The 18401-nt window shown below is 36.0% G+C and overlaps 5 protein-coding genes across 5 annotated transcripts; 2 read left to right on the top strand and 3 right to left on the bottom strand.

Moving 5' to 3' along the window:
- Positions 1-198: 198 nt before the first annotated feature.
- Dsor1 (mitogen-activated protein kinase kinase 1) lies at positions 199-2155 on the bottom strand. Its single transcript, XM_065310127.1, has 4 exons — positions 1725-2155; positions 1014-1656; positions 622-951; positions 199-564 (listed from the first exon to the last, which is right to left on the bottom strand). The coding sequence occupies exons 1-4, from the start codon at positions 1820-1822 to the stop codon at positions 472-474; spliced, it is 1164 nt and encodes a 387-aa protein (XP_065166199.1). The 5' UTR covers positions 1823-2155; the 3' UTR covers positions 199-471.
- A 396-nt stretch (positions 2156-2551) lies between these two features.
- Positions 2552-6087, top strand: Snx17 (sorting nexin 17). The gene is made up of 6 exons (XM_065310123.1): positions 2552-2850; positions 2924-3116; positions 3181-3532; positions 3853-4219; positions 4285-4593; positions 4683-6087. The coding sequence occupies exons 1-6, from the start codon at positions 2791-2793 to the stop codon at positions 4830-4832; spliced, it is 1431 nt and encodes a 476-aa protein (XP_065166195.1). The 5' UTR covers positions 2552-2790; the 3' UTR covers positions 4833-6087.
- A 720-nt stretch (positions 6088-6807) lies between these two features.
- Positions 6808-9052, bottom strand: LOC135797650 (serine protease inhibitor 77Ba-like). Its single transcript, XM_065310124.1, has 5 exons — positions 8664-9052; positions 8313-8602; positions 8043-8256; positions 7409-7978; positions 6808-7114 (listed from the first exon to the last, which is right to left on the bottom strand). The coding sequence occupies exons 1-5, from the start codon at positions 8686-8688 to the stop codon at positions 6963-6965; spliced, it is 1251 nt and encodes a 416-aa protein (XP_065166196.1). The 5' UTR covers positions 8689-9052; the 3' UTR covers positions 6808-6962.
- Positions 9053-11562: 2510 nt separating this feature from the next.
- LOC135797654 (dnaJ protein homolog 1) lies at positions 11563-13407 on the top strand. The gene is made up of 2 exons (XM_065310128.1): positions 11563-12611; positions 12684-13407. The coding sequence occupies exons 1-2, from the start codon at positions 11802-11804 to the stop codon at positions 12915-12917; spliced, it is 1044 nt and encodes a 347-aa protein (XP_065166200.1). The 5' UTR covers positions 11563-11801; the 3' UTR covers positions 12918-13407.
- A 980-nt stretch (positions 13408-14387) lies between these two features.
- Positions 14388-18037, bottom strand: cd (peroxidasin homolog cardinal). Its single transcript, XM_065310119.1, is given in 6 exon segments — positions 14388-15155; positions 15705-15913; positions 15996-16888; positions 16891-17267; positions 17330-17692; positions 17751-18037. Coding segments are annotated over 6 exon segments (2364 nt in total). The 5' UTR covers positions 17888-18037; the 3' UTR covers positions 14388-14770.
- Positions 18038-18401: the final 364 nt, after the last annotated feature.

Below are 18401 nucleotides of genomic sequence, written 5' to 3'. Positions count from 1 at the left end.
GTTAACGTAGGCAACCAACATTACACCAAACTAGCCTATAATAAAATGCTGCATATCAATACAATTTTAAAATTTGTGATTGTTATATATGCAACCAAAGTTACACTACAGCAATATAGGTACATTGTAAAACATAATTTTAGTTGCAAGCAAATGAAACTATTTTAAGCAGCAAATTCAAATAAAACACGCAATATATACATTAGAATAAAGAGAATATAATAATTTATTAATAATTATGTAACTCCATAATATCCTAGCCGACGGTAATCTATGTAGATGAAAAATAAGTTGACATTTTGTTCACATTTCATCGATTTCATCGTTTTCAAGGCAATAAATGTCTTTGAACACCTGCTTCCCTCATCTCTACTCACGATTCACTTGAATTAATAGGCTTAATAAGTAAAGATATATTGATTTGTGCTTATGTCGATATTCCTGCGCCATTTCGTTATCCCTGGTCGACTTCTATTTGGCCGGCGGTTGAAGATCCATCGTCCTGCAGACCCAGCCTGCGATATCCACATCTTCTTTATCTGCCTTTTGGATCCAAGCATGATCCTAAACATATCATATTCAGCATAAAAGTAAAAGCAGAAACAACAAAAACACTCTAACCATTAATGTTTTAAGATCCGCGCGCTCATCAGGATTCTTCTTGAGACAGCGGTCGACAAAGTCTTTGAACTCATCGGTGAAAACACCCGCGGGTAGTTTCGGTGGTGGTTCATTGACAATGTAATCAAGAAGTTCGAAGATTGCCATTGGACGAGGTCCATTTTTGTGACTAGGCGAATCATCTTCCGGTCGGCCACGCAAGATGGCTTCTATCGTTTTTGCATCCGGTGGTGGAATTGGATACATTCCTATGGCCAACTCAACTAGTGATAATCCCAATGACCAAATATCACTTTGTACTGAGTAATGCGTTCCTTGTAAACGCTCCGGCTGCATAAGCACATTAAAAACGTAATAAACAATTGAATAAACATGTAAATTTCCTAACTTACCGACATATAACTACGTGTGCCAACAAATGAATTCGCCATCGAGTCAATCAACTGCCCTGACACGCCAAAATCGCAAATTTTAATATCACCCGAACTATTAAGCAAAATATTACTCGGTTTCACATCGCGATGCATAATCGAATGCTTATCACGCAAATAACTCAAACCCTTTAATACTGCCGACGTAATTTTCCCCAAAATATTCTCCGGAATGAGTTTGGCTTTCTTCAAAATAAGATCCAAAGATCCAGCGTCCATGTACTCCATGCAAATGCTAATCTCACCATCGCTGTAAAACGCCGCATAGAATCCGACGATATGCGCAAAGTTGCACTCGTGCAACACCTTTAATTCTCTAATAATTTGCTTCTTAATCGCCGGTTTCACTTCAAGATGAATCAATTTCCGCGCCATTATTAAACCGGTTGCCTTGTGCTTTACTTTGGTGACTACACCGCCATTGCCAGAGCCTAAATCGCCCAGTTTCTCAAAGTCATCATCGCCGACTTCCACGCCGATCTTTTCCTTCTCGCAGAGAAATACTTCGCGACGCTGACGCTCTTTGTCATCCATGTCAGCATCAAGTTCTTCTAATCTCGCTGTGAGGTTGTCAATGTCATTGCCTCTCACTAAATGATTTGTGCTAAATATTAACAAAAATCGATTATAAAACCAAAGAAACCAAGATAAATTAATAGATTTATACAATACCTTGTAGAATCTGGAAATGCAGCTATTGTTGGTGTCACAGTTGGGGTTTGATCAATAGAACCAGGTGGGAGTGTTAAGTTAAGTTTGTTTTTGGACATTGTGCGCCGAATTCTTGCAGATTCACACCAATGACGAGAAGAAGATGCGCCTAGCAGTAACTAGGCGTGTAATTAGATGACTAGCTTTAAGCTCTCAGTAATTGTTTGCTAAATGTTAGCATGGAAACAACGGGCGATTGCTTGTTGCATGCTTGTGCGTCGAAACGATGAATATTGATCGATTCTTGTTGAATTCGTGAATTTCGTCGAGAGTTCAGCACGTCCAGAGTGGGCTTGTGGGGGTGTTTTTTTGATTAGGGCTGACAGCAGCACAACAGGACAACCTTCGAAGCACTTGTCCTTCGGAATATTATTTTTTAATCAAATTTAGTTACTTTTAAGCGCAGTGCTTTTTCGATAAAATCCACTAGGTTAGGGAAACATCCAGAAACGTATCAAATAATTTACTGTAAATTCCTATAAAAATAAATTATTTTTCAATTTACAATTTGTTTAAGTTATGCGTGTTTAAAATTTATAAACAATATAGTTATTTGTAAGTCTTTTGAGTTTTAATACTTGTGTAAAATAAGTTGCATACCAAATGACAGCTTAACCTAACTTTATTGACATATGACACTAATGTCAATTTGAAATAAAAATGTCAAAAACATAACATTTTTTGTTTATTATGTATGCTATTATATTAAAATACAATAAAATGTTGTCTTTTCACCCGTACCTGTATTTGAACTTCTTCTCTCCCTTCTCTCATCAAACAGAAACCCAACCACACTCAACATTCATCGTTCGTGCGAGTTCGAGGGTGTGCGCGCATCACTTTCATTCTCTTGTCTCTTCTCTCAGTCTTCTCCTCCCCAATTCTTGCGAGCAGCATCAAATGTCAATTCATAATTTGTTGTTAATTGCCGTGAACTAATTGCGCCAAATACACGCCAAGATGGTGAAATAAGTGCGCCCTGCATCCATCTGCGCATAATTTCGCATCCACGTCGAGTGCCAACAAGATGTACTTCTCTATTCCTGACACGGAAGAACTCAACGACGGCAATGGTTCTACATATGTGGTATGTAAATCTAAGACACATTAATAATTAACATGAATCAAGCAGTGTTTCACTTGTTAATTGATGATTCTAGGCCTATAACATCCATGTCAATGGAGCACACCACTGCACAGTTCGATATAAACAACTTCACAATCTTCATGAACAGCTCAAGAGGGAATATGGTATTGAGAGACTGCCAATATTTCCTCCTAAGAAGTACCTACCACTCACAGGCAGCCAGTTGGAGGAGAGGAGATTACTTTTAGAGAAATACATTCAAATAAGTATGCAAAATTTGCTTAAAACATCATTTACTAAGAATAATAACTAAAATATTTGTGATTTTAGTTGGTCAGGATTCAAATCTAGCTGCATCTGAACTCCTGATGGGTTTTTTGCTCTCCGCGCAACAGGAAACAACGAAAGAGACGAAGCAAGAGGTGAAATTAGATGTGTACACAATGACAAATCATCAGATTGCACTGAAAGTGTTCACAACTGATAGAACACAGCAGGTGCTGGCGAAAGCGTGCAGCGCAATCAATCTGCCACTCGAATACACGGCATACTTTGCGCTGTTCTTAGTCAAGAAGGAGGAGAATGGCGAGTTGGTGATATTGAGGAAACTGCAGGATTTCGAGTCTCCCTACATATCTCATAAGTGTATTAGTCAAAGCAACAAAATTGTGATTAGGAAAAGGTAAGCGGGAGAAAAATACAGAAATTTAAGTAAAAAATAGCCGTTTGGTAAAACATTGAAGAATTTTAAAACTTTTTAATACATTTTAAGTCGTAATAGAATGAAAAACGTTGTAAAATCAGCTAAAGTGTGTTGAAAAGTGTTTAATATTGTTGCTATTTTACTTAAAACGGTATTTTTTTGTTGTGTGGCACTTAAAGGTTAAAATTTGCATTAAAATTTTGATAAACACTAAAACTTATGCAAAAATACTACAAAAACTTACGAAAATACTGAAAAAATATTAAAACTTATTTAATTTTCAATTAAATTAATTCCAGTTATTGGTTGAATGATTACGACACAGAACTAATGGACAATCCGGTAGCATTAAACCTACTCTACAGTCAAACAGTATGCGATATCGAAAGAGGATGGATATTATGCACAAAAGACATGAAAACGCAGCTGGCGCACTTCCAGGCGCGGCTCGCCAAACAAGACTACATTGAACTGGCACGTTCACTGCGTTACTATGGCTACATTCAATTCCAACCATGTTTTTGCGACTACCCAGTGCCAGGAACAAAAGTTCTGGTTGCAATCGGTGGTCAAGAACTCAGTTTGCGACTTATCAGCGGTTCCGTCATCAAAGAAGGATGTTTTAAAGTTACTCGAATGCGATGTTGGCGAATAACTGTCACGCATGTAAGTAAAAATAGGAAACTGATGTATGCAAAGTTGCATAACTTGTTTTTTTTTTAAATTTGTAGAATAAGCTCAATAACACTGCCGGAAACAGCAACAGCAGCTCAATGAACTACGATCTTGAATTGTCTTTTGAATATTTGATGTCTAAAGACAATCTGAAATGGATATCGATATCCAGTGATCAGGCGATTTTGATGTCGATATTTCTACAGAGTATGGTCGATGAATTACTGCTGGTTAAAAATGGCGTCATGCAGAAAGCACCTAGCCAGTATAGAAATAGTTGGTCGTATATGCGACGTGATGGTTCCAGTCAAGTCATTCCAAGAGATGAGACTGAAATCAATGCTTCGAATGCATCTGGAAACAAAGTAAGTCAATTTTGAAATATTTTATTAGATAACCTAAACATTACATCCATTAATTTGATTCTAACCTAAAAATTGATTGATTTGTTTAGGTTGACAATGAATGTCAAAACAATTCGAAATTCCCCGAATCTTTTTCGATAAAACGTCTCCAAGAAAAATTTTCAAGCGTATCCTTCAAATCAGGCAAAGAATTCGTGGAAAATCACGCATTTGAAGGCATCGGCGACGATGACTTGTAACAAAGGTAAAAAAAGGAATAAAAACATCACATCAACATGGGTAAAGAACCATCGCTCAAAGCCTAATACATATTTGTTACACCCGACACTGAAATTGAATACTCTCTAGTGGTATTAGTTCTTTGCAGTGGTGAATGCTCAGAATCTCATTTAAAAATGTCAATATTCATGTTAATTTGTTAATTGTAGTCGCGTTTACACTCCCCAGCAGCTATCTTGCATTTAGATTGCATTTACAAAGTATTTACAAGCAATTATTCTACTTGGTTTGGTTATAGTTAAGATTTTATATCTTATCCCAAGCATAAATGCAGTATAACAATCTAAATCAGCTAACAAATGCAATAAAATCATTTCGTTTAGAGTTTTACACTGCATTTATGCTGTTTTTATATTTAAAATGACAATTAGAGTATATTTTTATTCATCTGTGATTATTCCATGTTAGGTTATGTTCAAATCCGATTTTATAACGACAATAACCTCACACGAAGCAAAACGAAATTATTTTTGCATAAATAGACAAAGCTTCACGGAAAATCTATGTAATAATTGCAGCTAGTTTTGTATTTTATCATTTGAATTAAATTTGGAATGGTATAACACACCGGAGATACAGATCCGTCCCATTAAAGAATAAAAACTAACAATTATATTGAAAACTATAAAGACCTATTTAAAAGAAAATCATAAAACGTAACTAAACTATGAGTAATGCATACATTTATGTATATTTAAGTAATCTCTTCAATTATATTAATATTTTACGTTAGAACAAGAGGAATATGTCATTGGTGCCAATTAATTAAACAATTAAACGTTCTTGTTGCAATATTCTAAAGAAAAGCATAAACTACGGTTGTGTAGTCATTAGTTTAATATAATTCTTGTAAAAATTGTTTGAATTTTGTCTGTTACATCAGTTTGCACTCATTGACACGACACTGCAGCAATTGCAACTCTCAACAAACTCGAATCCTCAAGAAAGCAGCTTGCAATATTAATTCTATTAATATTTTTATGAATTAAGCCTATTGTTTGAAGGTTTGGAACGAAAATCATATGTATAAACGTGTTTTATATACTTGTAGATGTATAAAGATGGTTTTTATTGTATTTTTCTATATTGATTTTATTTCATGTATGTGCAATGTTTATTTTTTATCTCAGTTTGCTTCTTGCAAGTAATTATGTATATGAAATGCTCTTATATGAAAAGGGATATAATTGTTTCAAATATATATTTAAATTTTAATATCGGATGTTTTTCATGAATGAAACGTGGAGGAATGTTTCAATAAACATTAAAATATCGACATTCCAGAATGTTTTACAAGTATAGTGAATGATGAGTCAGTTTTTAAACATGAAAACTATTTTTTCGAATTATTGGTTATCTCTATGTGCCAAGGTTGGAAAACACTAAAAATTCATAATTTAATCGCTTAGTTTTATCAATACGCTTGCGATATCTTCGTATAAGTAATTGTAATGTTAATGTTAGTTTATATTTACCTATCGGCGATAATTATCGGACTGCAAAGTTACGTTTTCATGTTGTTTCTAACCTATTTTATTGAGGTTATTCAAATTTCCTCCAGATGGCGCTGCATGTATCATTCATGCATTCCTAGAACATTTTAGACTTGTTTATTAGTTTTAACAGTTAAATTCAACAGATTTCCGCTTTGATTCATTGTTAAACAGTGATTAATCACTTGAACTTTGTGACAAGCGTAATTGTTGCAGCAGCACAGTCCATTTCATCGTAATTTCTATGGTTTTGATTGTGTAAACATAAAAATACTGCTCATCTTACCCGGATTTATTGAAAATACAACAAAAATAGTGAATCAGCTTTCAGGTGCATTTCCCAAACTTTAAACAATGAGTAACACTTATATTTAACCAATTTCATAAGAGATAATAACATTTTGAGTCATAAATTTATACGCAATTGATAAAAATCCCCGAATACAATAAAATAATTAAACTTTATTTAAATCGTAGTCATACAATAAAACCTATGGCTAAGAGGTAACTTTATAACAATACACACGATTTATTTAATCTTAGCTGTTCATTTTTTACATTTTAGTCATGCCTCATGTGTAAATTGAAACTTGAAACTTAGAGGCCAGTGCACGTGGCACAAATACCTTTTGGATTGCTAATTTTACCCTCGAAGATGATGCTGCGTGTTAACTTATCAACGATGAAGAACGCAAATGGTTTGTTTGCCATTAACTTCGGCTTCATTGTTTTGTACGCAAAGGAACCACCTGAAACATGAAAACAACATGGCGTCAGTATAATATATACCATATTGAATGATAATAATAACAATTCGCCGATAACAAATGTTTTTAACCAGCGAAAATGTAAAATATGCAAGAAGCGTCACTGATTAACGAAGTATGTCTATCAGGGGCCATTTATGGGCATAACAATGCTTTAGTTCATGAAAATAATCACTATTGGTATTGATAAGTGTAAATTGCGTTACCAGCGATGTGGAAATTTCCAACAGCGACAAATTTTGCTGTTTTTTGTTATTTTTATGTTATTTTACACACCTGCTGCTGATGAAGCTACAGTTCCCTCTTCATCCACCTCAATAGTAGCCTTTTGTAACATTCTACTCAGATACAAATCAGAATGCGGTGTGATTCCTTTAATTTGCGCCTTGTTGGCATTGAAAACATCAGTAATTCCCATTTGATTAAGCACAACATTCAAAGTGTATTCGGATATAACCGTAAACTTAGGCAAATAGATATCAATCTCTTCATCTTCATATTCCTTGGCGGCCTGCGCCAACCTATCAATAATAACTCCAAAGTCCATTTTGCTTAGTTTATCTAAAACGTTGTTTAGCTTCTCGTTTTTCGACGGGACAATCACAAACATTCCGTATTTATCTCCATCGCCATAGGGTAATTCAGCCACGAATGATTTTAGTTCTGTTAGAGCAGAATATGGGAACGGTGCAGAATGATACATCATCTCTACTGTGCCAATTGGTGTTGTGCCGTCATCAGCGTAGAATTTCTCAGTTTTTGTTGCGGTTTTATTGAAAGGAAAACGCCATTTTCCTTTGAAGAACAATACGCTTGTCATGAATACCTCAGCCTGTTCAATATCATCTTAAAAATAAGAAATACATTAATAAATAACTTATTTTATGTTTTATTTTAAGGTTATACTCACCAGGATTAACCAATCTAGTTATTCTTTGTTGTGTTGCATCAGCAATGTATCTATTGATAATATTTAGTGTCCTATCACTATCAGAAAAGTCCACAGAGTTGATATCAACATTATAAGAGTCTCTGGTGATTTGTTTGAAGGTGTCGTTGAGTGGATATTGATTGGTAACAAAGATGGCGTTGGTTATGTCTAGTTGGACGCCATTTTGATTATTCTACAACCAGCATCACACAATAAAAACTTTAAAGACGTAAAATGTTTAATAATTACCAGCAAATTAAGCGCAAGTTGTTTATAATTATACCGGAAGTCCGCCATGCTTTCTGGAAGCGTCAACGTATTCTGAAGTTGTTTCAACGTGTTACCATCGGCTCCTTCAGCGACAATCGCCATCAACGTCCAAATTGTATACGGTGACAATGCAATATTAAAACTTTCATCTAAATTCCTTCTTGTTGTGTCCAATAACTTCGTTGCGAATTGATCAACTGAATTACTAACCATGTAAATACCTTCTTGACGACTTTGTGTGTTCACCAGACATGAAATTGTCAGTAAAACTATAAAAACATAAGAAATCATATTTTAAATATTAAATAACATGTAAAACTAGTATATTACCTGTTGTAATTGTAAACATCTTCATTTTTATGATGTTTCTGGTGGTTTTACACTAAAATCAAAAGTGAACACAATAAATTTGTTGTTAGCGCACACATCGCACTACTGACAATCGCTTCTGTGCGCTGGCAGCAAATCCAGGCGCGTCGTCGTCGGGGATTGTTGGAAAACAAGTTTTAATTCTACTACAGTGCCGTACGCCCGTACGAAATTCTAATTTGCGTATTGAGCACCGGCGCGCGATAAATAATTATCGAAAACACAAACACACAAATATTCTGATATCTATGAAGCCAGTAAAACAAAAGACAGGTAAGTATTGAAGTATTGGTAGTAGTAAGGCGTGACTTATGGAATGTCGACTTGTCTACCACTACACCACAATACCACAATCATTAATTACTTTAATACGCTTTAAACTTATATTATTGCTCAAGTTATTTGAGTTTTATGTGTGTTTGCAAGCGCGTGTCATTATTAATCGCATAATACTCGTATGAAGTATTACTTATTACTTACGCTTGTTGCGTTTATAAATTAAGTACGACACTATTTATTTATTTATTATATGAATGCGTTGGTAATTTATTAATATGCATGCGTCTTCTTTGGCGCGCTGTGCGCCAAACTCACTGACCTTATCCGCGAGCGAAATCGAGTGGAATTCCCTCCGTTTTATACACACACACCAACACAGAGATGTTAATTGCTTAAGTATTTAAGTATGAATGATGCTCAGTGCTCAGCTGTGGTTGAAATTTATTAGTGTGGTATTCTTGTTTGTTTACAGCGTGATTTTGTGAGTGATGTTCTTGTCGGTTGTCGGTTTGGTTTAGTTTCGGGCATAATTAGTGCTTTCGAATCATTTGAATGAGATTGCGTTTTTTAGTAGCGGTTATATTATATTATTTATGTTGTAATTAATTTTTTATGTGTGTTTTTTAATGGTTGACGCAGATTAATGTTTTTGTTATGATTTTATACGTTAGATGGCGCTGGAAGTATTATTGGTTTGGGGTTAGTTTGAGAATGCGCTTGGGGACGACACTAGCGACATATGAAAATTGAATTTGTTTCTTTTTTACTGAAAACAATCTTTAAAAGTAATTATTTAAATGATTTTGATACTATAACTTAACAAAAACCAAAATAATGAATTAAATTTGAAGTTTTTAAGTCTCTTTAGTCTCGTTTTAAAGCGCCATCTTAATTTATCTTTAAAATCACCAAAAACATTAGACTCTTTCATAAAACTTCTTAAAACCGCCAGAAAACGCAAATAAACTCTTAAAAAATGCGTTGTTACTTTGTTAAAACTTTTAAAATGCTATTTTTATTCCTAAATAACCTTAAAACTACTAAAAATCAATTTTAATAGCTACCTGTTATAACCAACTCCTTGTGCTTCTTTAATACTGTCAATATTTTATTAGATGCGAGAACTTCGCGAAGTTTTTATTGATGTCTTACTCCCAGAACGTCTGTGGCGCAACTAACCGTGTGCAACCGTGCGGCATGTTATCAACGAACGGTGAACTCGTATGGTGCTCGCGTTTCCTAACGTACTCATACAACGCGCTCAAACATCGAGTGAGACCGTTTCGAATATTCTTGAATTTTCAGTAAAATGTGACAAATACAATACACGATATCGACCTGTACGCAAAAGTACTTGCCGCTTGTTACACAATCGTGAAAATTCACACTTGATAATGTTAATGAATAATGAGTTATGTTTAATTAACAAAACAGTTGCTGGTTTCTTGTACGTTGCTATTTTTATGTTTGTCTTTGGCAGAGGTGAAAATTTACGATATTATTGTTCGTTTTGTTTTAATTTGTGCCCACGCACTCGTTTATTGATTCTTTTCGCGGTATTCAATGTATTGCTTCCAATAAAAACAATTGTTCCGGTGCAGGTATGTCGTTATTTTATTGACGCACGTTTAAGCACGTATTTTTGATTGGATTTTCATGCAAAGAAAATTGAAGCGTTTAAAGTGTTGTAAACGGTATTACTCATTACTTACATGGAATAGTTGTGAGGTTTATTGTTTTGTGCGGTAAACAAGTGTTAATTTTTTTAAAAGTGAAATATGGAGGTTTAAAGTATGCTTACATTCCTACAAGAGAACAGTTTGTGAGGTTGCCTATAAAGCGCGCGGTCGCGTAGCAATAGAGTTTCATTTGTTTGTTGGCTGTAGCCATGGCAACGAATAGTGTGCGTGATGAAAGTAATTGGCAGGTAAAATCTTATTACTTCTTATTTTTTGCTTGTAAATAATTTTAAGTCAAAGTATATTAAAAGTAAAAACCTAAAATAGATACCTTTTTTTTGATCTGGACCATATTGTAATCAAAAATTTAATTCTTTCTTTGCTGTTTTTGTATACTTCACATTAAAAGTATAAACGAAAAATTAATTGTCTTTTTATAAGTTTTAAACAATTGTACACACGTCAATAATGTACTATAAATTATTATTGTAGTTAAACCACCCTGCAACCTTTTGTGTATAATGATTTACATGCCTTTGTTCATTTTATTCCATTGTTTGGACTTATTCTCCAGAAATTTCTGGAATATAAAGAACATTTGATTTAACCTGCAGCATTGGTTGCATACAATACAATCCAGAGACTGATTTTGTTTTCCTTCAGTGGCGCAACAACATTGTTGTTTTTAAAACAAAAATATTACATAATATAAACATCAAATTAATAATAATAACTAAAGTAAACAGCACTAATCAACTACAAACATTAAATTATCTTAAATTCCATATATTTGTTCTAATAATCGCGATTTTGTTTGCGACGCGCAGCTGTGACGTTTATGATCTAGAAGCTTCTAGCATATTCCATACCTTGTACGAGCATATATAGCGCTGACCGGGCACGTCTCGTTTCGCATTTGTTTCGAATCCGAGCGGGCACGTACACGTCCGTCATACGTACGACTCGAATTTGACTTCGTGGACCATATACTCCTCCAACGAACTAGATTTGCGTAACAGTTTGCAAGTGCAGCTGCATCAGCAGTAGCACAAGAGTGTTGTGTTTGCTACCAGTGTAACTAACAAACCTCGTGTTGAAGTGTGATAAGAACAAATTCTCAACAATCCAGTAACCAGTTACAATGGGCAAGGACTACTATAAAATCCTAGGCATAGCCAAAGGCGCAAGCGATGAAGAAATCAAGAAAGCTTACAGGAAGCTAGCATTGAAGTACCATCCTGATAAGAATAAAGATCCCAGCGCCGAAGAACGTTTCAAAGAAGTAGCAGAAGCTTATGAAGTGTTATCTGATAAGAAGAAGCGTGACATCTACGATGCCCACGGTGAAGAAGGTCTCAAGAGCGGAGGAACACGCGGCAGCGGTATGGGCACCAATGACTTCACCTACACATTCCACGGTGATCCACGCGCGACCTTCGCTCAATTCTTCGGCGACTCCAGTCCCTTCAACAGCTTCAACCGCATGTTCGGCGGGTTCGGAGACGATGAAGAAATGGACACGGATCCATTCTGGTTGAATCTAGGCGGGATGGGAAGCATGCCACGACCGGGAGGCGGCGCATTCCGTTCACACTCCTTCAACATCCACAACAGCCCCAACAGAAGCAAGGACAAGATGCAGGACTCACCAATCGAGCATGATTTGTATGTTTCCCTGGAGGATGTGACCAAAGGATGCACGAAAAAGATGAAAATCAGTCGGAAAGTTCTGCAGGCAGATGGCACACTCAAAAAGGAAGATAAAGTGCTGACGATCAACGTGAAACCCGGCTGGAAAGCGGGCACCAAAGTCACATTCCAGCGGGAAGGTGATCAGGGCCGAAATAAGATACCCGCGGACATTGTATTCATCATCCGGGACAAACCGCACGCGCTGTTTAAGCGCGAAGGCAGCGATATTAGATACACGGCCAAAGTGTCTTTAAAACAGGTGGGTGTGGTCTAAGAATAGCCATAGAGGACAACTAAATAAACAGAAACTTATTTTTTTGCTTATTTTCAGGCGTTGTGCGGCTGCACGGTGGAAGTACCAACGATGACATCGAAGTCCATCCCGTTGCACTTTACCAACGAGGTGATCAAGCCGAATACAGTTCGACGCATCCAAGGTTACGGTTTACCACTGCCGAAGGAACCATCACGCAAGGGCGATCTCATCATCAACTTCGAGATCAAGTTCCCCGACCATCTGTCGCAATCGGCGAAGGATATCCTCTACGACACGCTGCCGAATTGAATCCGGGCGTGTGGTGGTGTGGTGTGCAAATTGATCGCGCAACTCTCCTCCGAGTTCGACGCCGCATAAAAATAATTTACACGTGTATGTACGTTCTAGTACAAACTTGAGTGCAGCGTGGCGAGAGGAGTCGTTGGTGCTTCATAACTTAATTAATTCGAACGGCGTCGATAACACTATGATTAAAGACTGCGATTAATTCAGACAAACGCGCTTAGGGAATTGGCGGAGACGCAAAAATCAATAACTTGTTGACAAACTGAATTCATATATATATATTTATTTACTTATTGTTTTAATGTATATATACTTTAATAAGATACTTTGTGATGTGATAGAAGCGGGCGACTTAGATAGCGTATTTTCATGTACATACATTCATGATTCGAGGTTAACACAACTGGAAAAACCAATACATATTGTTGCTGGAAACAACCGCACATGATGACAATTTGTAATTGTGTATGTTAATAAACGATTTATTTTCAAATGTATAGGTTATGTGGTATGCAGTAGGCAACCAAGATGACATTGTGAGTCATTGTTTGGTGGCGGTCCATCCGGGTCGCGTATAAATTCAGTTATCTTCAATGCCAGAACCTCGCCGGTGTGTGAATCGCTCCTAAAATAGCGTGGCCGCAGCCGCCAGTATGGAGTTGACGTCATGCGCGTTCATCGCATCGCGTGTGCGCTCCCGAACACGACGCCAACGCAGAATTATATACTCACTACGCGCGGGTTAGTGCGTAATAATCATAAAAAAGAATGCAGTGTTATTTCGTCCGCCGATTGTCTTTTCAATGATGACGGTCATTGCTGTAAATTATTGTAAATAAATGCGCGCGATGCATGAGTTGAGTTATAAGATCTGTACATGAGTACATGACTCTTTTTTTTTCTGTGCGGGCCTTGATACTTTTACGTATTTGGTGAATTGAGCGCAGAGCGACTTGCGTATGATGTAGACTGTTTTGTTTCTGTTTGTTGGTGTCCAGTTTATATTTTGAAGTGGTATTTTTTTATGAGGCAACGCGCCGCTATTTTTAACGCGGACAACTCTCATTCATGCACCTTGACTGAGGGTTTTCTACTGAGATCAAAAGTATGAGAGTGCGAATTGCGTTCACAGCGTCTAGAAGCTTTCGATTATTTCACTACAACACATTTTAAAACCAGTAAAGTACATTTATTAGGTTATGTTTGGTATACATTCACCATTTAATAACCTTAAAAGCAGCGAATCATTACTCATAGGAATCTTATCCAATTCCTGCCACAAATTGAAATTAATCTTTGGAATATTTTAATGATTTTACTTTTTTGTTGTCGTTTTTAGTGTTTTTCCATAAGTTTCGGTTGAATTTCTCAGAATTATCACAGATAATTCTTGCTAAACTACTCTTTTTAACCTCAATTAACTGTTTTGCTATAATCTATCTTTGATTTTTATACAAAATTAATATAAAAAGATAAATTTCACTAATTTATTGTTAAATTACATCTTTTAGGTTATGTTTGTTATAAATCCACCATTTTATAATCTTACAAGCTACAAATCATTTGTCATAAGAATCTTACCCAATTCTTGTCACAAATTAAAATTAATTGTAGGAATATTTTCATATTATACTCTTTTGTTACTATTTTTATTGTTTTTCATAATTTCCGGTTCAATTTCGATAATTTCAACGGAATTATTGCAAATATTTCTTGTTAAACTATTGTTTTCACCTTTATTAATAGTTTTACAGTGAATTATCCTAGATTTTCATAATAAAACATATATTTTACTGATTTATCATAAAATTACATATATTAGGTTATGTTTGGTACAAATCTGCCATATTATATCACTACAAGCTCCTAATAGTTACAACTTTAATCTGATCGTTACTCATAGGAACTTTTTTCAATTCCTGCCACAAACTGAAATCAACCTTTGCAATATTTTCACATTTAACTCTCTTATTACCATTTTTAGTGTTTTTCATAACTTCCGGTTGAATTTCCCCCACTCCATCAGAATTATCACAAATAATCCTTGCTAGACTACTCTTCCTAACCTCATTCAACTGCTTAATACTAAATTGTCCTGGATTTTCATACCAAAAGCGATCGCCGCGCTTTAAACGCACAAACTGGTCCAAAATCAAACACGTCAGAGTGGGTCCCAAGAAGCCGCCTTTGATGGGCTTCTCACTGATGGCTCCCGTGTACAAATCAATGTCGTCCACATGTCTGCAAAGCCAACAAACAAAAATAAAAGCTTATTCATTCCGACGCCGGGCGATAAATAAGAAAAGTAATCGTAGGATGTCGACACACGAAATAAAAAACCATACAACACACAAGTGGGCGCGTTTTTTGGTCGCATTATCGTCGGCGAATCGAAAATATAAAAAAATGCGTACGCTGTGCGGTTTACGATGCACGTCGTTAGCAGTTAGACCTTTATTTAAAGCGGTTTGCTCTAATTTCAAATTTTCAAATGGGTCACGACGTCATCTCTTTATAAATAGTTGCACGGTGTGCAAAAATGTAAGTCACAACATTCACAAACCCGAAAAAACAAAAATATATTCGCTTAAATCATAAAAACTAAAAAATAAATCTCTTTGACCATATTTGGTTATGTATTGTATCAGTGCTCAAATAAAGTTATACTAAACACGTGTTGACTTTGTTTCTTTCTATTATTATTATTACTATTAGCAAATTAATCAATCACACATCACATCGAATCACGCATGATTGATCCCCTGATTGAAATGTTTTAAGTCAACTTACTTATAGGCGCTTCCTATGCGCTCGAGTGAGTCACCATCAATATCGTTTCGTAGCTGCTGGAAGCTGCGCGCGCGCCTTAAGCCACAATACTCACGCCAGCTGGTATACCCCGGCAGACCATGGTCGCGACCTCGCTGGATGTTCAACGAGACCAGGTCCAATCCGCACAGCTTCGGCCTGCTGCCCGCGGTGAACATGTGCTGCTTTAGCTAAAAATGGCGTGCGCCAAAAGTTTACTTAAATATCACACGTCACTCCCGATCATAATCCAATAATAATATCTACATCTACCTCATTAGAGAAGTACGGATCATTCGCCTCGATGGGTGTTCTCACAGCGCCATTTAACGCACGGTCCATGGTACCATTATCATACAACTCAAATGGATCCAGTAACATCTTTCGCAGTTGAATGAATTCATCAGAATTACTGTTTATCATCCTGATTAGTGATGGGATTAGAGTATGGGCGAATCTGAATGCTGCAGAGGCGAAGACATTTGAAGCTGAAGCATCTACATTATCATCATAACCTCTATAAAATCGTCCATTTTGATTTTTAGTTGAATCACCAGGAAACAACTCAAAATGGTCCATTAATGACCTCCCTAGTAATATAGGAAGAAATTCATGGTATGTTATGTGAGCTAACTGAGCTCCAATGATTTTCCTCCCTTCTAGGAACAACCTTTCATCATCCCAATGTGGGTTCACTTTTACAAGCTCCCCAACTATTAGATTATGTTGTCTAGCCCACAATAGATGCATACTAGTAAGATGTAGATTCTCATTGGCTCTACCATCACCAGTAGCAAAGCAATATCTTCCTTTTGCAGCTTCCTGCATTCTATTACAACCATCTTCTAGATCCTCAGAAGGTGGTAGGAGTTCTCTACCATCTGGTGTTGTAAACATCTTTAATTTACCTCCTGAGAAACTTCTAAGTGTTTGGGACACTTCTGCATCTCCATAGATAACAGAAGCGTCTATATAAGAAGTCGCCTGGTTGAGTTGTTCCCTCATCCCGAAACAGCAGGTAGGTGCAGGTAAAGATCTCACAAACTCCATACAACTTACATTTAGCGATTTATAATTAGGATCTTCATGGTCCAATATCACTGGGAAGCATTCCGGGTGAGGTGTTTGGGTACCTGGTGTACAGCAGGATATAGATTTACCATTTTCACCTGACTTAAGGCGGTTGCAGTGATGTCGTGGTCCAGGAATTGCCCGAAGACAGCCAGCATTATTGTAAAGTCCGGATCATTCTTATAAATTGGTCTGTGGACGGTTAAACTGACTTTCCTGGCTGAAGGTAGGTTGGATCCATCGATGGATACTCTAGGTGAGCTTATACCATCTGCATAAACAGGTTTTAATAGTCTTCGAAATGATTTATACGAGGTACCATATGATGGGTTCTTTAGATTGTTGCAGGTACCATCAAAACTTCTATATTTATTGTCGCAGACTGTTTTTGGTGTGTTACAGAAATCTATCTCTTCTGTTATAGAAATATTGTAACAGATTGTGTTGTGGGATGATGGATGAAAGTTCGAAATGCTAAAATTATTAACAAAATATAAAATTGTTTATAGATAGGTACTAGGAGATGTAAAACTTACTTTTTAAGGTGTTTTGCAGCGTTTTCTTCAGCATATCCAATTCTTCCGTATTCTCTGGCTTTGCAACTTGTGTAGACAATTTTCTGATGCTTGTAGCTCGGTGAATCTTTGTCTAATTCCGGTGTTTCTTCTTCAATGAGGTCCCGTTTACGTAAAGCTTCCTTACCAGCATTAATTGCTTCTTTGTATTGATCTTCATTGATTTTTACATGGGATTTTGACTCATTCCAGGCTGGTAGAGGTATTTTATTGATCAAAATGATAAAATTCACGTCTGTGTCGTTTGTTGTACTGTTATCATTCGATGGATAGTGGTTTATGTTGAAAGCTATGGACATTACAATTGCTACAGCAATAATGGACCTGAAATTTAATTTTTAAAGAAAATTTTGTTGAAAAATTATTTTTTGTTTTTACTTACAGGAATATTGTACACACGCAACATTGGAATTGTCTAACTTGTCGTTTTCTTTGTCGATTTACGCTTGATTCGAATGTGTATGTAGGTTGAGGGATACCGGAAGTTAATCCGCTTGTTTCACTATAATCATCGTACATTTTAAGATAACACAGCAAGAAAATTAAGGGAATAAACTTTATTCGTTTGGATTTGATGTACGACTGACTTGTGTGTTGGATGTTTAGTGAAAAACTCGGAAAAAAAAGAATGTGTAATTTGATAGTGAAACCAATATGGCTGCCTTCGTGTGTAAGTGCGCAGGTAGGTACCTAAAGAAACCTTATATTGCGTTTTGTAAAATATACAAGTTGTTGTGGTATTTGATATGTAGAGTTACTATATATTAGTACTATATTAAAGTATTTTTTATAAATTTATGTATTTTAAGTCGTAGGTGTATGTTTGGTTGCGTGGAAATTCGAGAAAGTGTAATATTCTTATTTGTTTCGGACATTCGATAGTCATAGAAAGGTTATTGATTTGTTTTGAGATATTACAAGTGAAAAAACAAGTTTAGTACAACTTCAAAGGTATATATTTTGTGTATATCATTAAATTTCTTTATTTTTTAGGTTAAAATGGTAGAAATGCCAAAATTGAAACAACTTTAGC

The sequence above is a fragment of the Atheta coriaria genome, unplaced genomic scaffold (assembly GCF_025399875.1).
Source record: "Atheta coriaria isolate IRGN ID8LTWV9N9 unplaced genomic scaffold, Caltech_Dcor_3.1 hic_scaffold_8_pilon, whole genome shotgun sequence".
Classification (NCBI taxonomy): domain Eukaryota; kingdom Metazoa; phylum Arthropoda; class Insecta; order Coleoptera; family Staphylinidae; genus Dalotia; species Dalotia coriaria.
This window is presented reverse-complemented; position numbering and strand designations above follow the sequence as displayed.

Coding starts and splice junctions, on each gene's coding strand:
- Dsor1 (XM_065310127.1), bottom strand. CDS start 1,822: ATGTCCAAAAACAAACTTAACTTAACACTCCCACCTGGTTCTATTGAT. Junction 1,657..1,724: donor GCATTTCCAGATTCTACAAG/GTATTGTATAAA, acceptor GTTAATATTTAG/CACAAATCATTTAGTGAGAG. Junction 565..621: donor CGGATCTTAAAACATTAATG/GTTAGAGTGTTT, acceptor TGATATGTTTAG/GATCATGCTTGGATCCAAAA.
- Snx17 (XM_065310123.1), top strand. CDS start 2,791: ATGTACTTCTCTATTCCTGACACGGAAGAACTCAACGACGGCAATGGT. Junction 3,533..3,852: donor AAAATTGTGATTAGGAAAAG/GTAAGCGGGAGA, acceptor AATTAATTCCAG/TTATTGGTTGAATGATTACG. Junction 4,594..4,682: donor CGAATGCATCTGGAAACAAA/GTAAGTCAATTT, acceptor TGATTTGTTTAG/GTTGACAATGAATGTCAAAA.
- LOC135797654 (XM_065310128.1), top strand. CDS start 11,802: ATGGGCAAGGACTACTATAAAATCCTAGGCATAGCCAAAGGCGCAAGC. Junction 12,612..12,683: donor CCAAAGTGTCTTTAAAACAG/GTGGGTGTGGTC, acceptor GCTTATTTTCAG/GCGTTGTGCGGCTGCACGGT.
- LOC135797650 (XM_065310124.1), bottom strand. CDS start 8,688: ATGAAGATGTTTACAATTACAACAG. Junction 8,603..8,663: donor GATGTTTACAATTACAACAG/GTAATATACTAG, acceptor ATGTTTTTATAG/TTTTACTGACAATTTCATGT. Junction 7,115..7,408: donor TGTAGCTTCATCAGCAGCAG/GTGTGTAAAATA, acceptor TTCATGTTTCAG/GTGGTTCCTTTGCGTACAAA.